Here is a 23,841-nt window from a genome sequence, read left to right on the forward strand (position 1 = left end):
AAACAGAAATATGCTGTGTACATATACACAACACAATTTTATTCAGCCACAAAGAAAAATGAAGTTATGCAAATTTCAAAATAGTGGATGTATATGGAAATTATTATATTAAGGGATAAAATTCTACTCGGAGAAAAACATACTTCTAGTTCTTTATGGTAGACACACAGATTCTAGATTTTAATGTTTGTGCCTGTGTGTGTATGTGTAGAGTAGAGAACTAGAAGAGACCATCAATGAGAGGGAGAAAGATTCTAATGAAGGAAGAGTAATGGGTCAACAGAATACATGTGACATGAGTTGAATGGAGGGAAAAGGAACAGTTAAGGGGTCAGGGGAATGGAAGGAAGAGGAGGACCAATGAAAACAAAGTATGTGTGACAATGCTGTAATATAATCCATTATTTTATGTGCTATAAAATGTAAATAAATATAAAATGCTAATGGTTGCACAATATTGTACATGTCTAAAATTCTAGCGATGTGAATACTTGGAAAATTTCAGTATGTATATTCTACATCTATAAATAATATTACCAGTATTTTGAAATGCTTCCCCAAGTACATGATCTTACTTAAAATAAAATAAATCAAGTTTTGTCCTTGGAGGTACATACTGAAGAATGTAGTGAAGATACCATGCACTTACAATTATATTATTTATTTCAGGATTCGGGATACAAGAATATAATCAATATTGAATAGTTCTAATGTTATATATCATGTGCTGATATAAGTTTACAAGAGAAGTATATTCTTGTCTTCAAATGCTTCATTACCTCTTGTTCATGTTCAAAATCCTGAAAAATGTGTTCATCCAGTCCTGCACCATCTTCCTGTGCGTGAGCTTCTTCTCTATAGAATCCACATGCTCCATTCTCTTCACTGCTTTCATTGAGTCCTCTGTATCTGTTTCCTCCATAGGCTCCATGTCCATCCAGGTCTCTAAAGGAAGCACTCGCTCCAGCAGCACTGTTTCCTTGATAACCACTGGCTCCACTGTTTTTATAGGCTCCAAATGCTCCCTGCTGTACATTATTTCCACCACTACCAGCTTTCTTCAATATTCCCTGTCTGCGATAGCTTGCACTGTTAACAAGGACAAATGAATGAAAGATGGCCATTCAATAAAAACACAAAATCAAAGCCAGAAAATGAAAGAGAAATCCGATTTTATACACACATACAGAGACCCATATAAGTTATGTTCAGGAATGATTTTGCTTTTTGTAAATGCTTTTGGTCTTCTATACACATGAAAAATTCCTCAATGCTTTGCCAATATTAAGTACTGAATTAACATGATAGCCACTGTCAATATTTTGTCATCATTATGGAGGCAAAGGGAAAAGAACTGAACTTTAATATTAGGTTCACATGACTGGTTAGTGCATAAAATACTCATTTTTATTAAATAACTGAATAATTTATCAATAAATTCTAGTCATATTAATGATCAAACTCATAGTGATATTAGAATATTTTTCAGTATTCTAGATTCTGTCAATTTTAACATGGGCTTTCATTTATTTACATGTATACCAACAGCTCTGCTATAGACCCTTGGTCAATATTCTCATCAAAAAGTCCAAGTCATATTGGCTTCATATGTTAGAGGACGATTAAGATAATCACATAATCAGGGTTTATAAATGTTAAGTTCTAAAATGCCCAATACTTCATTTTGCATGGAAGATAATATTGAACATTATGTCCCTATGGTGATCATAAATGAAAATCTGTGTGAAAATGGAATTATTTATAGATCTTCTATTTGGGGAAAAAATCCAAAAGATCTTTTGATAACTTCTCCACCAATTAAACTAATAAAGATCATCCTAAGTTGATGATATACATGGTAAAATCTCAACTCTCTGTGAAATTCTTAGCTATTTTTCAGATAGTGGTATAATACTTCATTTTGTACCCCATTTCTCATTGTGATTTTGTAGGGGAGGGAGATTTAGTGGAAATAATTTTAAGAGAAATACTCAGACAATCTCAGATATCAATAAACTAATAACTGAATTTAAATTGTATGTAAATAATTCATAATTACATGTTCTACATTAGAAAAATTGAAATTACACTACTGAATATTTATCAATATGGAAAGGCAATTCATTAATTCTTTTAATGTTGTTTTACATTTAAAAATAAACCAAACATACCAATAGTTCTGAACTTATAAGCACCTATGGGATAATAACAGAGACAAACTAACCTTGGCCCATTGGCTGCAGAACCAAAATTATCATCTATGTTACGAGCAGATCCATCTTCATAGTCACCTTCACCACGGACTTTATAGACATTTGCCTGATCACCCTGGTTATTCCAGTCACCATGGCCATTGACACGGTCATAGGTATCTTCTTCATAAGCATCGTAAGCAGCTGCCTCATCACCATCAATATTAGCACCAGCATCATAGAGTTCAACATAATCACCATCTTCTTCAGGTGGCTGAGCACCAGGTGTAGGAATTAACCAGTCATCCCAGAAGATTTCAGAGAGTGCATTGTAGCCTACCCATTCATTTGTCAAGTACACAGGGGGTGATATTTTTCCCACTTTAAATCCATCTGGAACCTGTGTGCACAAGAAAGGTTAAGGTAGTCTCTAATAGCTTCTCATTTTCTTTAGCTATTGGAAGTTTACAAAATGACAACACTTAAAAACATGTTAAAAGTATATTCTTTACTGAAACAAAGATGTCCACAAAGAACAAATATTTTAGTGAAGATGAGTTGCCCAAATCCAAGCATTAGTAATTAGCAGTAGACTGTGTAGATTACACAGCAAATTTACTCACTGTTTCATTAACTCTACTTGCCCGCTGAGGAGTAGATATTTGCTTTTGACATTGGAGAGTATGCTCTAGACAAAGTCTGTTTTTTCCTTTTGTTTTATCCTAACACTGAGATTAAAGTAAAGCTCTTGAAATGGATAGGTTATTTTCCCAGTTTTGTCTGAATATGCCATATATTATCTTAAATTATTTCAAATGCCCCCAAAAAGCAAATGAATACAAATGCAATTCTTTTTTTGTTTTGTTTTGTTTTTCAAGGCAGGGTTTCTCTGTGGCTTTGGAGGCTGTCCTGGAACTAGCTCTTGTATACCAGGCTGGTCTCGAACTCACAGAGATCCACCTCCCGAATGCTGGGATTAAAGGCTTGCACGATCACTGCCCAGCTACAAATGCAATTCTTATATTAGGCATAAACATATATGTGATAGAGTAAGGGTGTTATGAAAATAAAATGTGACCTGAAAGCACATTGTAGAAGTTTAGGGATGCCTTTTACTTAGACAATCAGAAGACACTATTTTCACGAATATTTTGTCTCATTATCTAAGGAACACTATTAAACAACTGTCAAAAATTTGACATATACATCTTGGTCATAGCTTAGGTTTTAAATGTATCTGTTTGTCAATCTTCATTCCTACATATTCTATCTCTATTTTGTGTGGTACTGGGATTGAGTATGCTAGGCAAGCATTGTACCACCAGATTATATCATCAACACCTCTCATCAACATATTCTGACTAAAATGTGAAAATACAATATTGTCTGACCAGAAAAGTACTTTTTTCCCATTTCATTTTTATATTCAAAATTTTATATTCTGAATACTTGCCCAACAATATGATCTTTGTAAATAAAGACTAATATGACACATTTAAACTCTTTTACTCCTCAATTTAAAAATATTTTCTCTGTGTGTATGCCTGTGTGCATATGTGTGCACCTTGTGCCTTCCTGGTGCATACAAAGGCCAGAATAGGGGGTTAAATCTTCTAGAACTGGACTTGCAGGTGATTGTGAGTCACCATATTCATTCTGAAAAACACACCCGAGTCTTCTGAAACAGAAACAAGTGCTGAGCTACCTGTCCATGCCTAGCCTCCGTGTTTTAAGATCAGAAACAATTGGCCAAACCAAACTGATATTAAAAATAGATAGAAACGCATCATGAGATAAACCTACATGGATGTCAATCAGTAACTTCTGATCAATAGTAGAATAAGGTGGTGATGATTGGGACTTCCTCCTAGTCACGGGACTGTCTTCCTCAGACGATGATTCTATGGATTGCCAAAAAGGATATTAGTAACAACAGAGATTTCACAACTACTTCAGTTTGTATAGTGTGTCAATCCAACACCTTATTGTTTTTCTTTTAACATTTGTCATCCTATTATGGGAGTATCACCTCATATTAAAACCTACTGTGGCTGTGATCCTGAGTTCTGCTTTCAAGGATACTAGCAAGCTCACATTTTGTTCATACTGTAGACCTACAGGCATTTTTATCTTCAATAATTAATGTACATTTGATAAAATCTATCAACCTGCCCAGATTTAACCAAGTTATAAATCCCCAAATATTTTGATAAAGATTAAGAATAATTAAAATTATCAAACTTAACTGTGTATCACACAGCTGGAAACTTTATAATAATTTGTGAAACAACTTTCTGAAGTGATAGAAATATTCCATTTCTTTTTGGCTAATGAACATTCCCGAGTACTGAATATTAACCACTGGACCACCAGAGTAGCTACTCAGCATTTAAATAGAAATAGACTGTTAAAATGTTTAGTTAATTTTTGTTTTGGTTTTCATTTTAATAATCACATGTGGCCTGGCTGTTTTTTGTCACATGGGATAGCACAATTCCATTAGGATGATATTTCTACTTAAATAAAATTATTTCAATTTGTAAGTACAGGTTTTGAAAACTGTCATGTGGTAAATAATAAGCTGCATTAAAAGTTCAGTGAGAATATTTAATAGGCTCAGAAATCAGTGGAGTCTAGGTGAACATATTTATTATAAAAAGGTTTCCCAAAGGAATACTGGATCCATGTTTATTTCTATGAATATTAAGTATAAATGCTACTGCCCTTCTTTTATCTGCAAACTATATATAGTCAAAGTCTAGATACTACATATTGAAAACCCTTATAATGTATACCTCATATCCTACAATGTGCATTCTTGCCTTCTAGTGTTGTAACTTTGGTATTTATTTACTTTTTCAGAAAGTAATACTTTCAGGTTGAGTGTCCGATGATTTCTCTGGCACATTGACAGTGAGGTGATTTCCTTTGAGGAAGCCTAATCTGCTGGAAATCTAAGATACTCTGTTTCATACACATAGCAGTCTCAGCCCTGAAAGATTTAGCTCTTATTTGCAGAAATAGTGTTGCTTCCTTCTATCAGTGGTTATGAATTATTTTATTTCAGAAAGGCAAGAGACTGAACTGTAAAAATGATGTGTTTGCTATGTATTAGCAAATTTGTACCCTACCAAACCAGAAGGAAAACATTCTGGGAATCCCTAATACTTTGCCTTATCTTTTTAGAACATCATTTCTGTGTGAGAGTACACTATGAAAAGAATTCCTTCCTACTCTCCTAAGCTACAGTAGGGTTTTAAAGTTAAAAAATTTGAGTATTTGGTTTTCTATATCTCATATATATGTATATATATATATATATATATAAACATTTTGCAAAATTCATATAATACATTTTTATAAATAATGTGAGGGCTTGGTCAGGAAATGTCCTCTAATTAAACTTATGTTGTATGCTTAAAATTGTGAATTGACTAATTTTGTGGCCTAATGCACAATTTTTGGATTTTCCCAATGTGTAAAAATGTGTAACAAATTAAAGTCTATTAAATGCACGCCATCACTAAAATACTTGATTGAAATTGATACCAAAATTTGAGAAGCACTCTTGGCATTACTTTATCAATTAATTTTTCATGTATTTTTGAAGAAAGCTATTGGTTTGCAGCATTTAAGAAATATTTATGTGATATCGTATATACCATATTTTGGAGAAATGAGAAAAAATGACAAGCAAAACCAGTGTAGATTAGAAGAAAGGACATATGATAGGTAAGATTTTAGTTGGGGGGTGGTAGAGGAGGAAGGGAGGGAGAAGGGAACTGGGATTGTCATGTAATTCAATCTTGTTTGTAATTCAAATAAATAAATAAATAAATAAAAACTTATTCTCACAGTTATTCTATTTATCTTATAAAGGTAGCCTAACAAATTTTGGCTAGTTAAAAAATTGTCTCTCAAGTTATTTAATATATTAAATCATGTTGTATAGGAACTAAATGAAATGATCACTTTCTGTTTCTCAGAGGTCACCACTAATCACTCAAATACCAAATCAAATCAACTGCCTGTCTTAATACTGCCTGGCCTCCTTAATAGTTTTCATTCATTCTTTCTAGAAACCCTTCTTTACTTCTGAAATATAAGCTGTTAAGTATTGGGCCTTTGTATGACTGTTCTAACTTTGAGTTTTGAATCACCTGATGCTGCTTCGTAATTGTGAAAATTTAGAGAACTCCTCTGTCTGATGTCCATCGGCTGTTGAGCTTCTTCGAAAATAGGCCTCTGAGAGACACTACAATGATAAAGAGACAAAAGGTTTAATGAAGAAATGTGTTTAATCATGATAAACAAACTGTGATGTTACCTTCATCTCTTAAAACCATCTGTGAAAGAAAGGCAAACCAACCCAAAGGAAAGACATGAAGGCATGTGACACATTCTAAAATGCTAGATAGTTTTATTTGCTTTTGGGTTTTCTATCTAGGAAGTAGTTCCTTTGTTAATTCAAGTTGATAACAGACAAAAGTATTAGTATGGCCCACCATTTCAGGAGAAAATATTCATTTACAGTAATTTTATGATTTTTGTTTGCAAGTTCATTACAGCTTCACACTTTTTATAAATTATAGAAAATGTATTTGTAGAAAATATATTTATTAATCAATTAAAAATCTGTAAAGTTACCAATCACTCTTAAGTTAACATTAAATTTAAATTGTATATACTGAATTATATTAAAATTATGTTCAATGGCACTAAAATTTATTCACAGCTAACCTGGTTTCTTCTCTTTGAGGTTAGAAGTATCAAGGTAACTCAGGAATTGAGTATAGAGAAAAAGAGTTCTCAATCTTACTTCCTAACTTTTAAAAGTTTCTCCCTCAGGCTTTGTGTGAAGATAGAGTCACAAGACTTAAAAATAGTGTTATATGGCTGTGATTATTATGTATGAACTCTCTGTCATCTGCCAATACTGTGCAGTCTCTTTAATTTTAAATTTTATTTCATTTGTGTTTTTTCTTGACTATTTTACTACATAATATGATGAGTATATAATTACTAAAATCCAAATTAATTTACTTAGGGGCAAAATTGTTTGGAACACTGGTTATGACATAAATTTTCAGGGTGTGAATGTGTGTATACATGCACCTGGAAATAAAAACATTTCATGTCACACATGTGGAAGTCATAGTGACAACTTGTGGAATTTTGTTCTCTCTGATGGTGTGGGTTATGGGAACTGAACTCAATCCATTAGGCATGATACAATGTGCTTCTGCACTCCTGCCCCCACCCAAGGCACCTCACTGTTCCTGTGTAATAATAATAGGAATGGTCAATAAGTATTTACTGAAGGTCAGACTGAAAAGAGGCTTACTTTTGAGTTTGATCCATTCTAAAATTGTCATTCACATCTGATGCATGGCACAAAACACCTGACTTATGGAACATAATCTTTGAAAATTACAATGAATAGTTTCTGTGTTGTGTATGTCATCTGTTTATAGGACAATGATTTATATATTTGATTTTGACCTCAGAATACTTTGAGGCTTCCCTGTTCTCTGGCATTAGCTTCTGTACTTGTGAATAATTTGTTTTATCATGTTGTATACATAAAAACTCACCTGACATCAAATCATACTGATAAATTATTAGTATCAGTTAAATTATTGTGATTACTTTTCTTACTATATTTTCAAAATTGTTAGGTAATTATTGAATTGAAGCACATGGAGAAGACTATGAAAGCTATTATTATTGCATCACTGAAGTTAGGTTTTTAAATGTAAGCTGATTGTGGCTAATTGTCATGGTGTGAGTGATAATTTTGTTTTGCCTAAATATGAAAATTAATTTCAAAGAAACAAAATTTTGTTGTTCTATTGTTGTTGGTGTTCCTCAAGACAGGATTTCTCTGTGTCATAGCAATGGCTGTCCTGGAACTCACTTTGTAGACCAGGTTGGCCTCAAACTCAGAGACATCCACCTACCTCTGCCTCCTGAGTGCTGGGATTAAAGGCATGCGCCACTACTGCCCCGCCAAAATTTTGTTTTTTTGTTTTTTAATCTCACAGTTACAAATAATTTGAAAATGGAAACACATACCTTGAAGAAAATTTCACACGATGGGTACGATTCTGGTTGCAAGGCATAGAAGCAGATCTCTCTTGGACCTTAGAGATACAATGCAATCAATAGTTTGATAAAGTTCTTGAACATAAATTCTTTTGTTATTTATTTGAAAATTACTTTCTTCACATATATTTTCACAAAAATTGAACTTAAAATCGCAGTTTTTATAAACCCATCTTATTTGTATGGTTTTTAACCTTACAACTTAACAACCATAATTTCTTATGGTTTCTTTGAACATTAGCATAGATGTAGACTCTGGAAATAATGTAATCAAAACTTTCCATTTTATTATTGAGCAATTATTAGCCTACAAAAAGATACTGGGTTTTCTAAAAATTTACAGGTCAAAATAAAATCTAAAACCAGTTTGATTTTCAACCAAAAATTAAGAATTTAAGTTCAAACTCATGCCCATCTAAACTAACTCTAGATTTTCACATGTAAAATTCAATACAGTTTCTTTGAGAGAGTATGTCATAATAAGTGTTCCAAATGATTTTCCCTCTAAGTAAATTATTTTGAGTTTTAATAACCATACACTTATTTAACATAGTAAAATATGCAAGAAGAGGACATGCAATGCTGGCTTACTTCAATGGAGTAAAATTTCTTTCTGTTAGCAATAGCAGGCAGATCTCTTTCTATTAGTAATATCAGGCAGATCCATTGTCTGTTGCCTGCTTAATTTAATTTTAAGTCACTAAGTTTTTACTTCCAGTAATTTTCTTCTGTGTCCCCCAGTAGGCCATTCTAACATGCAATAAGAAATTCACTAGACTCTCTAAAGAGGAAATGACATCGTTACACTTTTTAAAAATCTAGTGTATTGTAAAAAAAAATTCCTTTAATTCCTAGAAACAGTACTTACCCTTCATACAATAGTTTGCCTTATGAAGTGACTTATCACTTATTTATATTTTATATTAGGTCTCCCAAAATTTCCAAACTCTAATGATCCTCCCATCTCTGCCTCTCCTATAACTGAGACTACTGGTATGTACTGCCACCACAACAGGGTCAAGAACCTAAGTGACACTTATTAAATCAAGTGTCAAAAATCACTAAATGTGTATAATAGCAAGAAATGAAAAGACAAGGCTTGTTATGAATTGGCATTCTTTGGTATGAAAAATGGGAGATGGAAAACAATTAGCGAGAGTACATATATTATGTTCCAAACCAAACATTGCTATTCACTGCATGTCTTGCTTAGTGTCAAGCTAAATGTAATAAGTACCATCTGGGAATATAAGCAAAGCCAAGTGTTAAGGCAGCAAGGGAGACATTATTGACTATTCTAATTAACTGACACAATCCCACTTATCTTCCTTCTGTAAATACTTAGTATTTATAAAACAATAATCTTAACTAGTCAATCAGGACTTAGTATCTAAGAAACTATATCCCAAATGTCTTGAAAAATTTCATACTAGAATTCTGTGAGGTATCTTATGCTGATTAAGTACAATAATGTGACTCCTAAATCACCATCACCAGAGGAATGTTAGTGTTATTTATTTACATACTAGATAATTGCAGTGACCAAAAGGAATTTGGAATGTTGCCTGTTAGGAATGCAAGTCATGATAATGCTACCATGTCTCTGTAAGAAGTAAACTCACGTCAGTCTCACAAATATGTGTTATGAATACTATATTATTTGATGTGGTCATCTAAACAGAAGTCATCCTGACATGTAATCATTTAAATTTTTGTGTGTGAGAAAATGAGTCATAGATTAACTGACTCAGATCTGTGATAAATAGTATACCAGGAAGGGACATAATCAAGGTAAAAAAAGGGCATGTGGTTATGTTACACAGCAAACTACCCACATTTTGATATAAAATGGTATACTTTAAAAAAAACACTGAAAAGCATTCTTACTTGAGTTATGTGCATATGATAGATATTTTAAATGAAATAAGTTTGCAAACCTAAGAAAAATCAAAGTGATATCATTTTTCAGCAATGATAAAATCATGAGCTTTAAAGGGAGAATTAGAAATTGTAAATTAGCATCTGTTACAGAGTAGTTGACAGCTTATATGAATACCCAGTTACATTTATGGTAAAATTGGTAGTGATAGTAAAAAGTGCTGTTTTGATATTGTAAAATGGAATGCAAACTTTTGGGAGAATCTTTATATACAGTGAACTAATATTTCCCAATTGATGAATAATGAATTTGGAAATCATATATAAGTGAACTATCTACTTATAGTACAAGACTTAGCAGTGGATTGTAGTATCCTTAGTTCTACAAAATTTTATGAATGTAATTTTATATTCTATTTGTCTAGTTTGGGCATGCTACCAAAGAATATGCACAAGTATCTGAAGGAAAATCTACAATAGTTACAATTATCTGAAAATTTTATACAAAATTCCCCTTTCTAGCCATCTATAAGTAACAAGCCAGCTCTTTTCTGCAAAACACCATATGGCCACAGATTGAATTATGAACTAGATTATGAATCCAGCTGTTTTCTATTAAGCAAGACAGATTAAAAAGATATGAAAATATGAGACAATGACATCCCTATAATAATATTTTGGGCAAGATAAACACTTTTCATTTGTATTTATTTACCATGTTAAATGTATTTGTACCTTTTTGGTTTTAATTTTCAATAAGTTAGGGAGCAAATGACATAATGAAAAAGCTTTACAGAAGTCTGAATATTTAAGATTATAAAGGGATCCTGAGACCCTTAAGTTTAAGAGGCACTTTTCTAGGTACTTATTAATGTCATAACAACTCATATTGAGAAATTTACCTCATTTCCTGTAGGATTTGGAACGGATGGTTCTATTTGGACTTCAGCCTGTATTGAATGAAACACTTCATCATTGTCTGATGAGTCATCTTCTTTATCCTTTAAAACAAAAATCACAAATATTTAAATGACTGTGAGAGTGCAAGTGATAGGAACAACAGAATTATCTTAATTTGTAACCATAATGAATAATTTCCAAATGTTTAAAATTATTTAAATGAGTAACATCTAACAGCTTTTGTTAAAGACCCCTTTTGAAGCAAAGAAAAGGTACCAATTGGGCACATAAAACTGCATATAGACACACATATTTGCATAGATTTTCAGGGGAACTGTTGAGTTTCAGAAGCTTTTCTATGGGATCCAAAATAAGAATCTGATTTAATGCTTGATTAGCACATAATCACAACCTAAACTTTCACATTTGGTGAGCTGTTATAACTCCAACATTTGGTCCTGAGTAGAGGAAGATCTGTGATACAGAGGTGCAAATATTCCTCCTAAATTAAGTTCTCAGAGTTAAGAAATTGTTCAATCAAATGAATCAACCACCATTATCTCTTCCAATTATAAGGAAAATGTATGCAGTTTTCTCACTAGTATGGCAATGCACTCAGACATGTTTCCAAATTCTAATTAAATTTCATATCTTTCAAAAGAACTATGACTTTGATTTTAGTAGGAAGAATTTTCTTTCCTTTAAGTTGTTTTTAAGGAATAGATATAAAGATATGAATGCCTATGTAAGAACCTAGGCTCATAGGACAGTAACAATTGTTCACTGACTTATTTACATTTTGAAATAGTTTCATGTATATAAGATATTTGGATATTCACACAGACACACACACACACATATAAGTATACACACACACACACACCAATCACAGTATGTTTTCTGCTTCTAGTATTAGGCATATTTCCAGGATCAATACAAGTCTTGTTCATGGATGCAAATCCAATTAGCTCTAATTGGTTAAGAGAGTTCATTGAGAATAGTCATTAGCATAATAGATGCCTTAATTCCTGCCACACATCTCCATTTCAGACTCATCTCTCCCCTTCTGTGTATGATTTCTATCTCTATATTCTGGGAGTGATGATATCCATTTCCCCCTTTGAGTCATTCTTTTTTCTTGCTTTTTAAATTCTTTTCTCATGTAAATGATCCAGGGAATTATCAATTGTTTAATTGATTTAATGTGCACATACCTAAATAATTACCTATCTAGATACTCAGGCAAGGTTCATTTGTAATTACTACATCAGTTATTATTTAAGTGGATCTGGTTAACTGTTTAATCACCATATAATAGTTCCTTTTATATAAATGAATACTAAAAATTATTAGAAAACAACTATTCTATTTTTCCTGACCTGACTAATTTGTTTATCAGACCTATAAACTATTGATTATCAGATTAGCATTTCCAGATAAAATTCAACAAGGCCTGTCAAATTTTAGCCCCCTCTATATGAGAGTTTGGAAGTAGTGAAGTTTTATTGTTTAATCTTCAAAGAGAAGTTAAGTTCCAAATTGTTTCCTGGTCTGTGCAGGCACATCATTGAATATTTGCATAAAAATGTGGGAGCATTAAGAAGACAAGTAGTAAACATGACAACTATATACAAAAAGTGCTTTAAAATTAGTTCTGTTTGCATTTTTAAAAGATGTTTATTTTTATTTTATTTGTATATGTACTTTTGGCAACATGTGTGTCTGTGCACCATGTGTGCACAGTGTTTGTAGAGACCAGAAGTAAGTATCAGATCCCCTGGAACATCATTGTCAGATGTCATGTGATACTGGGAACTGAACCTGAGACCTCTGAATGAGCAAGTGCTCTTAATCTCTGAGCCATCTCTCTAGCCCTGGCTTTTTGTTCTTACTTTAATCTCAACTGAAATGTCCCAAGGTACAAATAAATGCAATTTACACAAGTATCACACACAGGTCAGCATTCTATGGCAAGCTAAAACAAATAAACAACTTCAAATTAAAATAAAATTATTTATTTTGTTTATGTGTTATATGCCTACTCTAACTCATTTGTACCACATGTGTGCAGAAGCCCATCGAAGACAGAAGGTCACAGGCAGTTATGAGCTGCCATGTGGGGTTCTGGGAACTAAACTTCTCTCTGCTGCAGGAGCAGTAAATTTTCTCATCTGCTGAGCCATCTCTCTCTAAGCCTAGATAGTTACATTTTAGAGGAATAAAAGTGGAGGCAACTTTGGAATTTTAAATTAGGAATATTTCAAGAGTCAAAATAATGATTTTAAGTGTTTGTATGTTATCCCTTCGCTGGTAAGCAAAACAAGCCCCTAATAATTAAGGTACAACTCGTACAGAGACACATTAAACCATTACTTGTATTATTAAAGCAATTTCTCCTCTTGATCTCAGTTATCTGGTGATATCAGAATGACTCATTTGAAGTGCGAATTAGTAAATGTTTGGTAGAGCCTGGGCTATTCATCTCATTGTGCTTCCCAGAGGAAAAATGTAAGCATTAACTAGCACACTTTATTACTAGTTTTCACTCAGGAAAAATATCAACATCTCTTACATTTCCAACTTGTCTCAGTTCCTCTTCATGCTGATTAAAGATTTCCTCCCATCTACGCTGGCGCCGTCTCCTGCTGGTTTCTAAGTCTGAAAGTTCAAACTCCTCAATTCTCCATAAGGACTTTGCCCTGAACCTCTTGGGTGATAGTCTTTTCGCCAGTGCTTTCTTTAGACTAGAAACTTTTGACTTTTTCTTCCGCGTCTGTTCTGGTTGAGTGTAAAACTCATCTGCTGACAAATTTTCCAGCAAGATTTGCAGTGGACCAAGTGGTTTTGAGATATACGCATTTGGTGCTTGAAGCAAGTCCCTTGATAGCCCTTCTATCAGTGCTTGAACTGCACCAATAGCCTGTGAGACCTCTGGAGCCCAGCCCTGAGCTTGAGGTGGCTCTTCATTTTGTTCCCCTACTGGAATTAGCACCTGTGTGTCCAAGTGAAGAGGCAAGAGCACGTGATGGTTCTGTGACAATAAAGGCAGGAACACCTGGGCATGTACTTGTATTACCTCAGGTTCCTTATCCTCAATCTCAGCTTGTGGAGGCTCCACAGCCTGTTCTTGCACCTCTGGCTGCTCAGGTGCCCTATTCTGCTCCAGATGCTGGTCAGGATCTTGATTCTGCCTCTGCTGTTGTTCAGCAGCCTGACCCTGTCTTTGCTGTTCAGATGCCCTATCTTGCCCCTGAAATTCTTCTGGCACCTGGTCCAAATCTTCAGGATGCTCTGGTTCTAATGCCTCAGACTGGGCCTGCTGTTCTTTGGGTATGGGGGCCTGTACCTCTGGAGAGCTAGGTTCTTTATCCTGAGTAGGGAGTGGTGTGTGCACCTGGACTTCTCTCTTTAGTTGGGGAGGTGCCTGAATCTCCATGAATAGAGGCGTAGATGCTGTAGCTTTAACCAGAGCCTGTAGTGGCTTGAACACCTGAGCTGCCCCATGTAGGCTCTGTGGTGCCTGAGCTTGCTCCTGTACATGCCCAGGTGTATTGTCCTGAGCATGTAGAGGCATGAACCCTCTGGCTGCCCCCTGCAGTTGCTGAAGTGCTTGGAGTCCTGGCTCTTCTTCATCAGGTAACCACCTTGGCTGAGGGGGTTCTCCATGCAGGACTCTAAGAGGTCTGCATCTGCTACTAGTTGGCAGTGTCAGAAGTTCAGGAGTGCAAGAAGGTCCTCTAAAATAAACACACAGATGATTGTCATATGGAACTAGGTCATACATGAGAATTAATTTTTAAAAGATACAGCCTTCCTCTACAAAAGATAAAAAGTAATTATGGAGTAATTCTTGCAATGTCTGAAATAGTCTGGAGGTAATATGTGCAATGCTAATGGATCAAATCCTTAATGTGGGTTGGTATTCTACTCCATCTTTCTGTTGCTATGTATAAAGCAATATTTTGGAATAGTAACAACAATTCTCAGTATTTTCACACAATATCTCATAGAATGAGAAGTCTGCTGGGTTTTTGGGTTGTTTGTTTTATACCAGAAAAGATTAAGTTGTCTTGAGCAGAAGGCAGTAGTATTAAATCTATTTCTTAGGTAACATGCTAATATCTAATTATATATTCAGTTTTCCCAACAAACCTGAATCTGCTCATGGTGTACTGTTGCTTAACAGCTTCTTCTCTTTCGAAGACCAGAGGTATGCCTTATGAAAAAGAGAAAAGGAAATAATGCATAAATAGAGTATGATTCTCCTTAGTCACTTAGCAGCTTCTAAGGCACAGGATGTAGAGAGACTTTGTGCAGGTAAGACAGTGTCAACACTCTAGGTATACTTTTGAAACCAGTAGAGATAGTTCAGGCAGATTGCTTTCTCTGGACATAAGAAAGAAAATTGTATCAATTGGATTGCTGCATTTCTGAAGAGACAAAAGACAGAATGAAATAAAGGGGTGGGGAGGGACAAGAACAGCTTTATGGTGTGGGTTTGACCAGTAGAGCCATGAACTATTCCATTGATGCTCCCAAGTCTGCTCCAGAAGAGGTTATTGTGCGCAGCATCCCAAGCCTGTAGTGGCATAAACACCTGACTGTCCCTGAAGTAGTTTAAGTGCTTTTCACTTAGGTAACCTCCTTGACTGAGGGAGTTCTTCATGCAGGGCTCTAAGTAGTCTGCTTTTGCTTGTTTGATACTTAATATGTAGCATTCAGCTTCTTTTCTATCAGCTGTGCTGTTTCTATTGAAATGTGGAAGAGTTTTTAGAAATGGAAGAGTTTTCTTCAAAATCCCTGTTCTAAATTGCTTAGGACAGCTATAATTACATTTGTGGAGTAATGTCCAAGAAAATGGGACTTCCCTGTATATAACACTTTTTTTGAATCCTTCTAACTTTAAATTTCCACAAATTATGGCTGATGTTCCTGTAGCAATTTGAGAATGGCTGACCTGTATGATACTGATCCCAATAACTTCATCATCAGAGGAGCATAAAGAACCCTGTAGCTCCCTATTTGGAAACAGCTCACATAATATTCTAAATGGGACAAGCAACACTGCAGTCACTCCTATGGTTGATTAGATCTTAGCATACTTTCTATCCTTTACAAGTTCCCTGTTCTTCACTCTATAGTTACTCGGGCCTCTGTCTATGCTCCCTGAAATTAAATGCAGAACATTCTAGAAAATATGAATTGCAGCTTACTGAGCATTTTCTCCTACATTGAGTAAAATCATCTTGTCACTTTTGGCATCAGTAAGTGAAAGCTTACCTTTGTGTAAAGAAATTAGCTTCTTTAATCACATCTCAGAATTTGTGATTAACACATAGAATTAACTTCACATGATATATACAAATTATTTCAAAACTAAGTCATTAAATGTGCAGCTATGAACACATTTATCTCTAAAGACTTGATTACATTTCTTTAGTTAGACGTTCACTTAAAATAATACAGCCATGATCCATAGTTCTATTTAAATATGAGGTTTAAGTCTTGCAAATGTGAATACTTGATATGTATAATAGGAAAAAATGAATAACCTTATAGGTAAATGATAACAAATGAGGTAATCATATGAATTAGTGATATACATCATTAAAAACACTAAATGTTAAAGGGCTTTAGGTTTTGAAGTTTCAGACTAAGGTGTGTGTGTGTGTGTGTGTGTGTGTGTGTGTGTGTGTGTGTGTGTAAGTGCATGTAAGTGTGGGTTATTACAGAAGGCAGATGTGTCAGAGCTACTTGCGGTGGAATGGAAGTTGGTTATGAGCCATCTGACAAGGGTACTGGGAACTGAACTCAGAACCTCTCCCCTGCTGAACCACCTCTCCAGCCCCCACCAACTAAAATCTTAAACAAATATGAAACTAAAAACAACAAATAAATATAAGGGCCTCTCTTCTCTGAATTATACAAAACTTTGTTGTCTCTACCTTTCTTCTGTCTCTTTTTAATGATTCCAGTAAGATGTTTTGTCAATGACTCCACAATGTGCTGTTCGTTTCTAATATTCTCAACAAATGGGTGATGAAGCATATTTCCAGATGTAGGACGAAATAGGAAATTCTTTATCATGCACTTTTCCATGAAATTGTGGAACTTACGGGACCTGAAATAAATGAAGCATAAAGAGGAAAGACATGGTCACCTGCTGCACTGTTCCTACACTACTACTGTGCTACATTCAAGATCAAATATTCTGAAAGACATGTTACATTTATATTTGTCTTTCAATTAGCAAATATCCCATGTCTTAACAATATACGTCATACAATGAGGTCATTTAACCTTTAGAAACAAAAGTCAACAGACTTTACTACTCAACAATAGAAATTTCAATGAATTTGGCAGCCCATACATGGTAAAGCTCATGTAATAAGATGTCAATTAAAAGATTAGTGTGGCCTACGTTGCCAAGGGAGTATAGACTGGTCATATGTTGTAACAGTCATTCTCTGGAGTTGGAAAGTTTTACTTAATATAAACAATTATAGCCACAGAGGCTTAACTATAATTCCAAAAGAAGGTATTGATAACCAGGACAAACTAAGCTTGTAAAATAGCATGCGAAAAGAGATGCAGTCCAAAAGCTTACATCTACATAAAGAGTTAGATTCAGAAAAAATGCCAACAATGAAATAAAATTTACACCTCTTACTAATCATAAACAAGAGTTTAACTGAATTAAACAGCTTCATGGTTGCCTGGTTTGCAGCACTATGGATGTTTAATTTAATGGTCCACCAATAGGACTCTATATAAGAATTATTGACTGCATGTCAGTAATTTAGACATCCAAGTCAACATACTGGAATACAGGAAATTCTGTCCAACAAAAATGTTGAAACAAGAATGACCAAATGAACGAAAACTTTGTTATTAAATACTAAATCAATATATTTAAGAAATTCATGTTTACCATCCACTGGATTTGACTGTGGGGGCAGATTCCCGTAGAATAACGAAAAGGGCTTCCAAGGGCTGAAGGTTACACAGAGCTGTTAATGAAAACAGAAGAATTTAGAAATAAAGTAAAGGGTAACTGCAGAGCCTACTGCTCATTCCATAGTCTTAGTGTTCATTCACATATCCCGTTAAATAGACACTAAGAGATGAACAGATATATAAATAAGTGTATAACTATTAAAAGTAAAAATTTTAATAAAAACATTACATTGCCAGTGTCTCCATTACCAGGCCTAACAGATCAATTAAAAATAGGCTACTAAAAATGGTCAAAAAATTTTAAAATACTTTATACAATATCTAGGAGAATGCAAAAATCAGGGAACATATGGCGCAGAAAGTAAACTGGCCTGGCATACAGGAGGAATTTGGTTCATATTCTGCTTTGCATCAATGGTCACAAAAAAAGGTGGAGCCTAAGAAGTACATCTCTTCAGCTTCTGGCCTATGGTGCTATGGTGTTTGAATGCTACTATAAATCTTCCAGCCTTGGTATCAAAATCCCATATAGCTTAAGTCCCCACTACAACTTAAGAACTAAAAGAGGTCCTGATAGCCAAAATTTTCTATTGTTAAAGCACCCTCTCCCTGCTAAGATTTTCCTCTTCTTTTTCTCTGTTTCTGTGTGAGAGCCTGATGTACAAAAGATCAAAGGATGATAATTTTCTTACCTAAATCTTGGAAGACATCATCTGATAATTGTGGTTTTGGAAAACTATCCCCTCTGAGATGACAATTATCATAACCTAAAAGATTGCTGCAGTTAAATTGACGAGTATCGTTTTCATGCAGAGTAAATACTCCAGGCAATAAAGGATAGTGGTAAAAGAGAAATTTTTGAAAGGGAGGCTATCTAGAGTTGCTTATGACTAAAGCAATTTTTAGTAATTATCTAGGCAGAGCGCCGATCTCCTTGTGAGTTCAGAATCTCCTGGCCCTTACTCATCTTTCCAAAGAAGCTCGCCATTTGCAATTTCTATGAAACTTCTTCTGCCCTCCTATATGTTTGTTCTTCAGTCCCTTTTCATTCTGTTACTTAAAATAAGATTAATGCCAACTATCACATTCTGAATTTGAAGAGATGAACATAGAAGTAGATATCAGAGGATAAGTTATAAGAAACATAAAATAATAAGATATATACCACATATTTACATATGGTGATTTTTTAACAAAAGCATCTGGTCATCATTGAAAACATGACCATGTATGGTTTGGTACATTATATGTCACATGTGTAGCCAGATAAAAGCTGACTGTTCCAAGTGTTAGCATCACATTTTGAGAGAGAGAGATTGTATAGTATACTTCCAAAATCTTTGAAATAGATCAACTGTATCAAACATTTGTACTTACGAGGAGCCCCTTCAGCCATTTCAATAGCAGTGATTCCCACAGACCATACATCACTCTAAAAATGATAACAAGAAACCTACTATTAAAATGGAAAATTAGTATTAAGAATCTCAAATTCATTTGTGCTGGGATGGGCTATCCATATGAGAGCCAATTCATGGATTTTCTAAAGGAAAGCTTCTTAGAGACTGAAGTTACAGAAAGGTTTTATTTGAGTTTGTAACCAGCCAGCACCTCACTGTACCACAGGTTCATAAAGAATGATATTCAGTGAAAAGAAAGTTCATCTTGGGTGCATTTCTATTGTTACTACATTTTAAATATAAAAAGTTAAATTTTTATTAAGAAATATTAATGAATACACATGTGATTTTGAGTGATTTAATTCTATGTATCTCAATTTCATTTAATGTAGAATGCTTTTGAATAGTACCCAGTTCATAAGATTGTTATGCATGTGTATGTACATGTAAATATATGAGTATATGTACATATAATATATATTTAATAAATGTAGATATGTTTAATAGTTTATGAGTTAAACAATAATATGAAAATTATACTACTTATAAGCTATATTCACTGATATATTTTACATAAATTATTGGATACGTATTTCAATAACTTCTGGGATATAATCAATTGAACCTTGAATCTTTATGAAGCTCTTATAAATTATCTTCATCACTATCAGCTATACTTGCTTTTTCAAAATATAGAAAAGGGGCTGAGATGGTTCAGAGGGTAAAGACATTTGCTGCAAGCCTGCTGAGGAGTTCAATCATCAGGATCCACATATTGAAAGGAGATAATTGACTTCTACAAGTTTTTCTTTGAACTCCTCTACACACACACAGCATGGAGGTGCATGCATACAGATACCATACTTGGAAGACTGTAAAATTTATACAGATATAAGTCAATATGTCCTGCAGTAAATGAGTGAAAGAACTTTGTTTCCATAGTCTTCATAGCTCCCAATGTAGTGCAGAAATTCCAATGAGCTCTCAGTAAGTAATTTCTTTACAGAACAAGCAAAGAGCATTGGAGGAAATGGCAAAGAAATGAAATGTATATTGATCAATTTCAAGTATTGAGTCCTAAGTTCTACAAGAGGAGAACTCAGTGAATTGTTTAGAAGATGTGTGATGTGGCAAGTGAGTGAGATTTCTCTAGTTTTTAGCAAATGTGGAGTTTTGTTCCTTTCCATGATGACTCTTTAGAATATGTGTTTGTATACATATATTATAGATGTGCACTTCAAATTGAAATTTCAGTAGAAATTTTAATATATACCACAAATTGTTAATTTGTCTATTCCACTGATTTTCTGTGGTTTTGGAGATGAGCCAAATGCCAAAGATTTCTCTCCAGTATTTCAAGTAATTAAATTATTATTTTTATTTTTGAATTTGTAAAGGTTAATTATTTGCCTTATATTTATTCTTTATGTGTGGAACTGATGATTAAACTTAGGGCGTTGTGAATGTTAGACCCACTAGCCAGTATCATCAACCCTATCTGTCACCCTTAATTTTGATACAGAGCTGACCTTATACTCATTTTGAAGCTCACACAGGCCTAATACTCCTGCCTTAGCTGCCCAAGTAATTGGGACTACAGTCTTGAGGCCCCAGTCCTGGCTTCATTTCATTAAGTTTAGAAATTCCTCTGTTCTTGGAAGTTAAATTTCCAAGTGAAGCCATCTAATATATTTTTACAAAGAAGTTGCCAACAACTTGAGCTAGATATTCCCTCCTGAATCTGAAAAAGTGCCAATGTTCTACTTTGTTTTCATTATTAGAAAATATTATTTTTATGCATACCATGAAACCACATATAGAAATAGAGTCTACTATTTCTGATTAGAGGGTACTTCAAAGGAAGACCTCCCTTTTCTCATTTTATCGTTAAAGTAGACGTATTTGGGGCTAGAGAGATGGTTCAGTAGGTAAGAGCACTTGCTGCTTAATCATGAGCACCTGGAGTCAGATACCAGCACTCATGGTCACCTGGCTGACAACTAATTGTAACTCCCACTACAGGACATTCCATGATGTTTCCTGTCCTCCATGGACACCTGTACACAAATGTGTGTGTATACTCACGCAGACGCATACATACATATCAATAAGATAAATCTTAGAAAATAAGATAAGATAAATATTCTCAACTTTTTTTTTCAAACTTGAATCCTCACTGAACTATCATACTCACTCTGTAATCATAGGAGCGGCTTGGGTCCTCATCACAACCAATCACCTCAGGGGCCATCCAGTATGGTGTACCAATGAAGCTATTCCTCCTTCCATTTGTTCTGCTCACTTGGGCACTCACTCCAAAATCCACTACATATGTCAAAATAATTCATCAGGAACACAAATCTCAATAAGTTATTGCTTTAACTTGGAAAGGCAATACAAAAGCCACAATGGATAACAAATTTTCTTTCTGGCCCAGAAAACTTTACCATGAAGTCTTCTCCAGGAATACTGGGAAATGAGCTTTAGCTGCTATTTCTGTTGGAATGAGACCCAACAGTGCTGTTATAAATTTAATGCAGGTTTGGATAAATGTTTATCATGAATATTAAAAATAAAGTTTCACTGATGGCTAAAATGTGGCATATGGCATATGTAGAGCCTGGATCTGCCACCAAGTTGGGGGATGAATAGCACTGTGAGCCACATCTTAGTAATGTAAATCCTGTTAACAGTTAGTTAGGAATCTCATGCATGACATCAGAAACTCCAGTCCCACTGATAAGAAAAAAACGAGCTTCCCGAGAGAAGTTTAATAAATATATAATCTTCTGAATCAGGTACAAATATTATCTGGACTATATCTCAGTTTTGTGCTATAAATTTTAGTTTCTAACTCATCTGTGGGATATGTTGTAAGAAAATATTTAGTATGGTATCCTGAGAAACAGACAGAAAAGGGCTGAAGTAGACAGGGGTTATTAATTCCAAAAACAATAAGACAGGGATGAAATATGAAGTAGATTTTCAAATTTATAATGGTTTCTGGGAATCTGGAAGATGGTGAACAAAATAACTGAAAAGCAGCTTGAATAATTTAGTGGAATCAAAGAAAATGAAACAAAATTAATAGTTTAAGGCAGTCTTTCAGGGAGTACCTAACAAGAGGGAATATTCCAAATATTTTTGAAGATCATTGGTCTCATTATCTACACTTTAAAAAGTATTTTTTTACATAATAGCTCAACATTCCCACTTTAATAGCCAACTTTAAAAGTCAATAAATAACTAGGAAAGCCATAAACTGATATATCCCATATATGCAGGGAAAGAAATTGGGCAAAATCTAGAAGAAATAATGACTAATACAAATTTAAAAAGACAACTGAAAACTCAACAATGAAGCTGGCTATGTTGATGCACACTTTTAATCCTTGCACTCAGGAGACAGAGGCAGGAAGATCTTTGAGTTCAAAGCTAACCTAGTTTGCAGAGTGAGTTCCAGGACAGCTGGAGCTACACAGAGAGACTCTGTCTCAAAATAACAGTAACAACAACAATTAGAACAAAATCAAACCAAAACTCAACAATGGAATAATTTGTATTTTCTTTAATGATACAAAGAACAGATTATGGAGATTATCATCATTTTACAATCTTTCCTGCTGTCACTTCCTGTGGCTATGATTATGTTCATGTAGGCTGCATAAAATATACTGTTGTCTGAAAAACTGAAGTCAAAATGTGTAAGGATTATGTGTCAAATAAGTATGATTAAGCTAACACTACTAGGTTTTGCCTCATGAATAAAGTACATCTACATTAGTGAATGTACTTTGAAATAGATATTTAAAGACACTTCGTATTTGCAATTTCTGTTTCATGTTAATGTTTGGTGTTACCAGCAACTTGACTCAAGCTTGTGAATATAGGATACATATAGCTTGGCAATGAGTTTCAATCTTGCATATTTGAATGTGACATCTATATGCATTTTATGTATTACAGTCAGTGCAGTTTATGTTGCTAGTTTTGTAGTTTATGCATATAAGTCATGATATGTTTTCTCAAAACTATTGTTATTTTGAGAATTAATGTTACTATCTCATTTGTTCCACAAATATTCAATAAAAATATTCTTAGCGACAGAATCTCTACTCTGGTTCTGCTTAGCTAGCAAGAAAATTCAGAATTTGGTTCGCATATTACTGCAACATCTCTTCTGATCAATATAATTTGAGAAATAAATGTAAATAAGCAATTTATGTTTAAGCAATTGAAAGCTATTTCATAGTCCTCAGAATATGGCTCTATTATGGGTAAGAGTATTTTTAAATGTTTAATAGTTACCATGATTCAATCACTGAATTAAGCGTGACAGCTATCTCTAACATAGTTTAAAGCTTTAAATGACCAAAAAGCACAATTCCTATTGTATTTAAATATTATTT

The 23,841-nt window shown here is 34.1% G+C and overlaps 1 protein-coding gene across 1 annotated transcript in view; it reads right to left on the bottom strand.

Moving 5' to 3' along the window:
• Nrk (Nik related kinase) overlaps positions 1-23,841 on the bottom strand; it is a 95,860-nt gene that overhangs the window by 21,551 nt on the left and 50,468 nt on the right. The window contains exons 8-20 of the mRNA XM_035450262.1: positions 21,627-21,757; positions 19,410-19,464; positions 18,007-18,085; positions 17,021-17,196; positions 15,228-15,291; positions 13,648-14,812; positions 11,078-11,176; positions 8,268-8,335; positions 6,353-6,447; positions 3,996-4,093; positions 2,225-2,592; positions 869-1,089; positions 780-832 (exon numbers count right to left, since the gene is read on the bottom strand). Coding sequence (XP_035306153.1) covers positions 780-832; positions 869-1,089; positions 2,225-2,592; positions 3,996-4,093; positions 6,353-6,447; positions 8,268-8,335; positions 11,078-11,176; positions 13,648-14,812; positions 15,228-15,291; positions 17,021-17,196; positions 18,007-18,085; positions 19,410-19,464; positions 21,627-21,757 — 2,672 coding nt within the window. The remainder of the gene's footprint in view (positions 1-779; positions 833-868; positions 1,090-2,224; positions 2,593-3,995; positions 4,094-6,352; positions 6,448-8,267; positions 8,336-11,077; positions 11,177-13,647; positions 14,813-15,227; positions 15,292-17,020; positions 17,197-18,006; positions 18,086-19,409; positions 19,465-21,626; positions 21,758-23,841) is intronic.

The sequence above is a fragment of the Cricetulus griseus genome, chromosome X (assembly GCF_003668045.3).
Source record: "Cricetulus griseus strain 17A/GY chromosome X, alternate assembly CriGri-PICRH-1.0, whole genome shotgun sequence".
Taxonomy (NCBI): domain Eukaryota; kingdom Metazoa; phylum Chordata; class Mammalia; order Rodentia; family Cricetidae; genus Cricetulus; species Cricetulus griseus.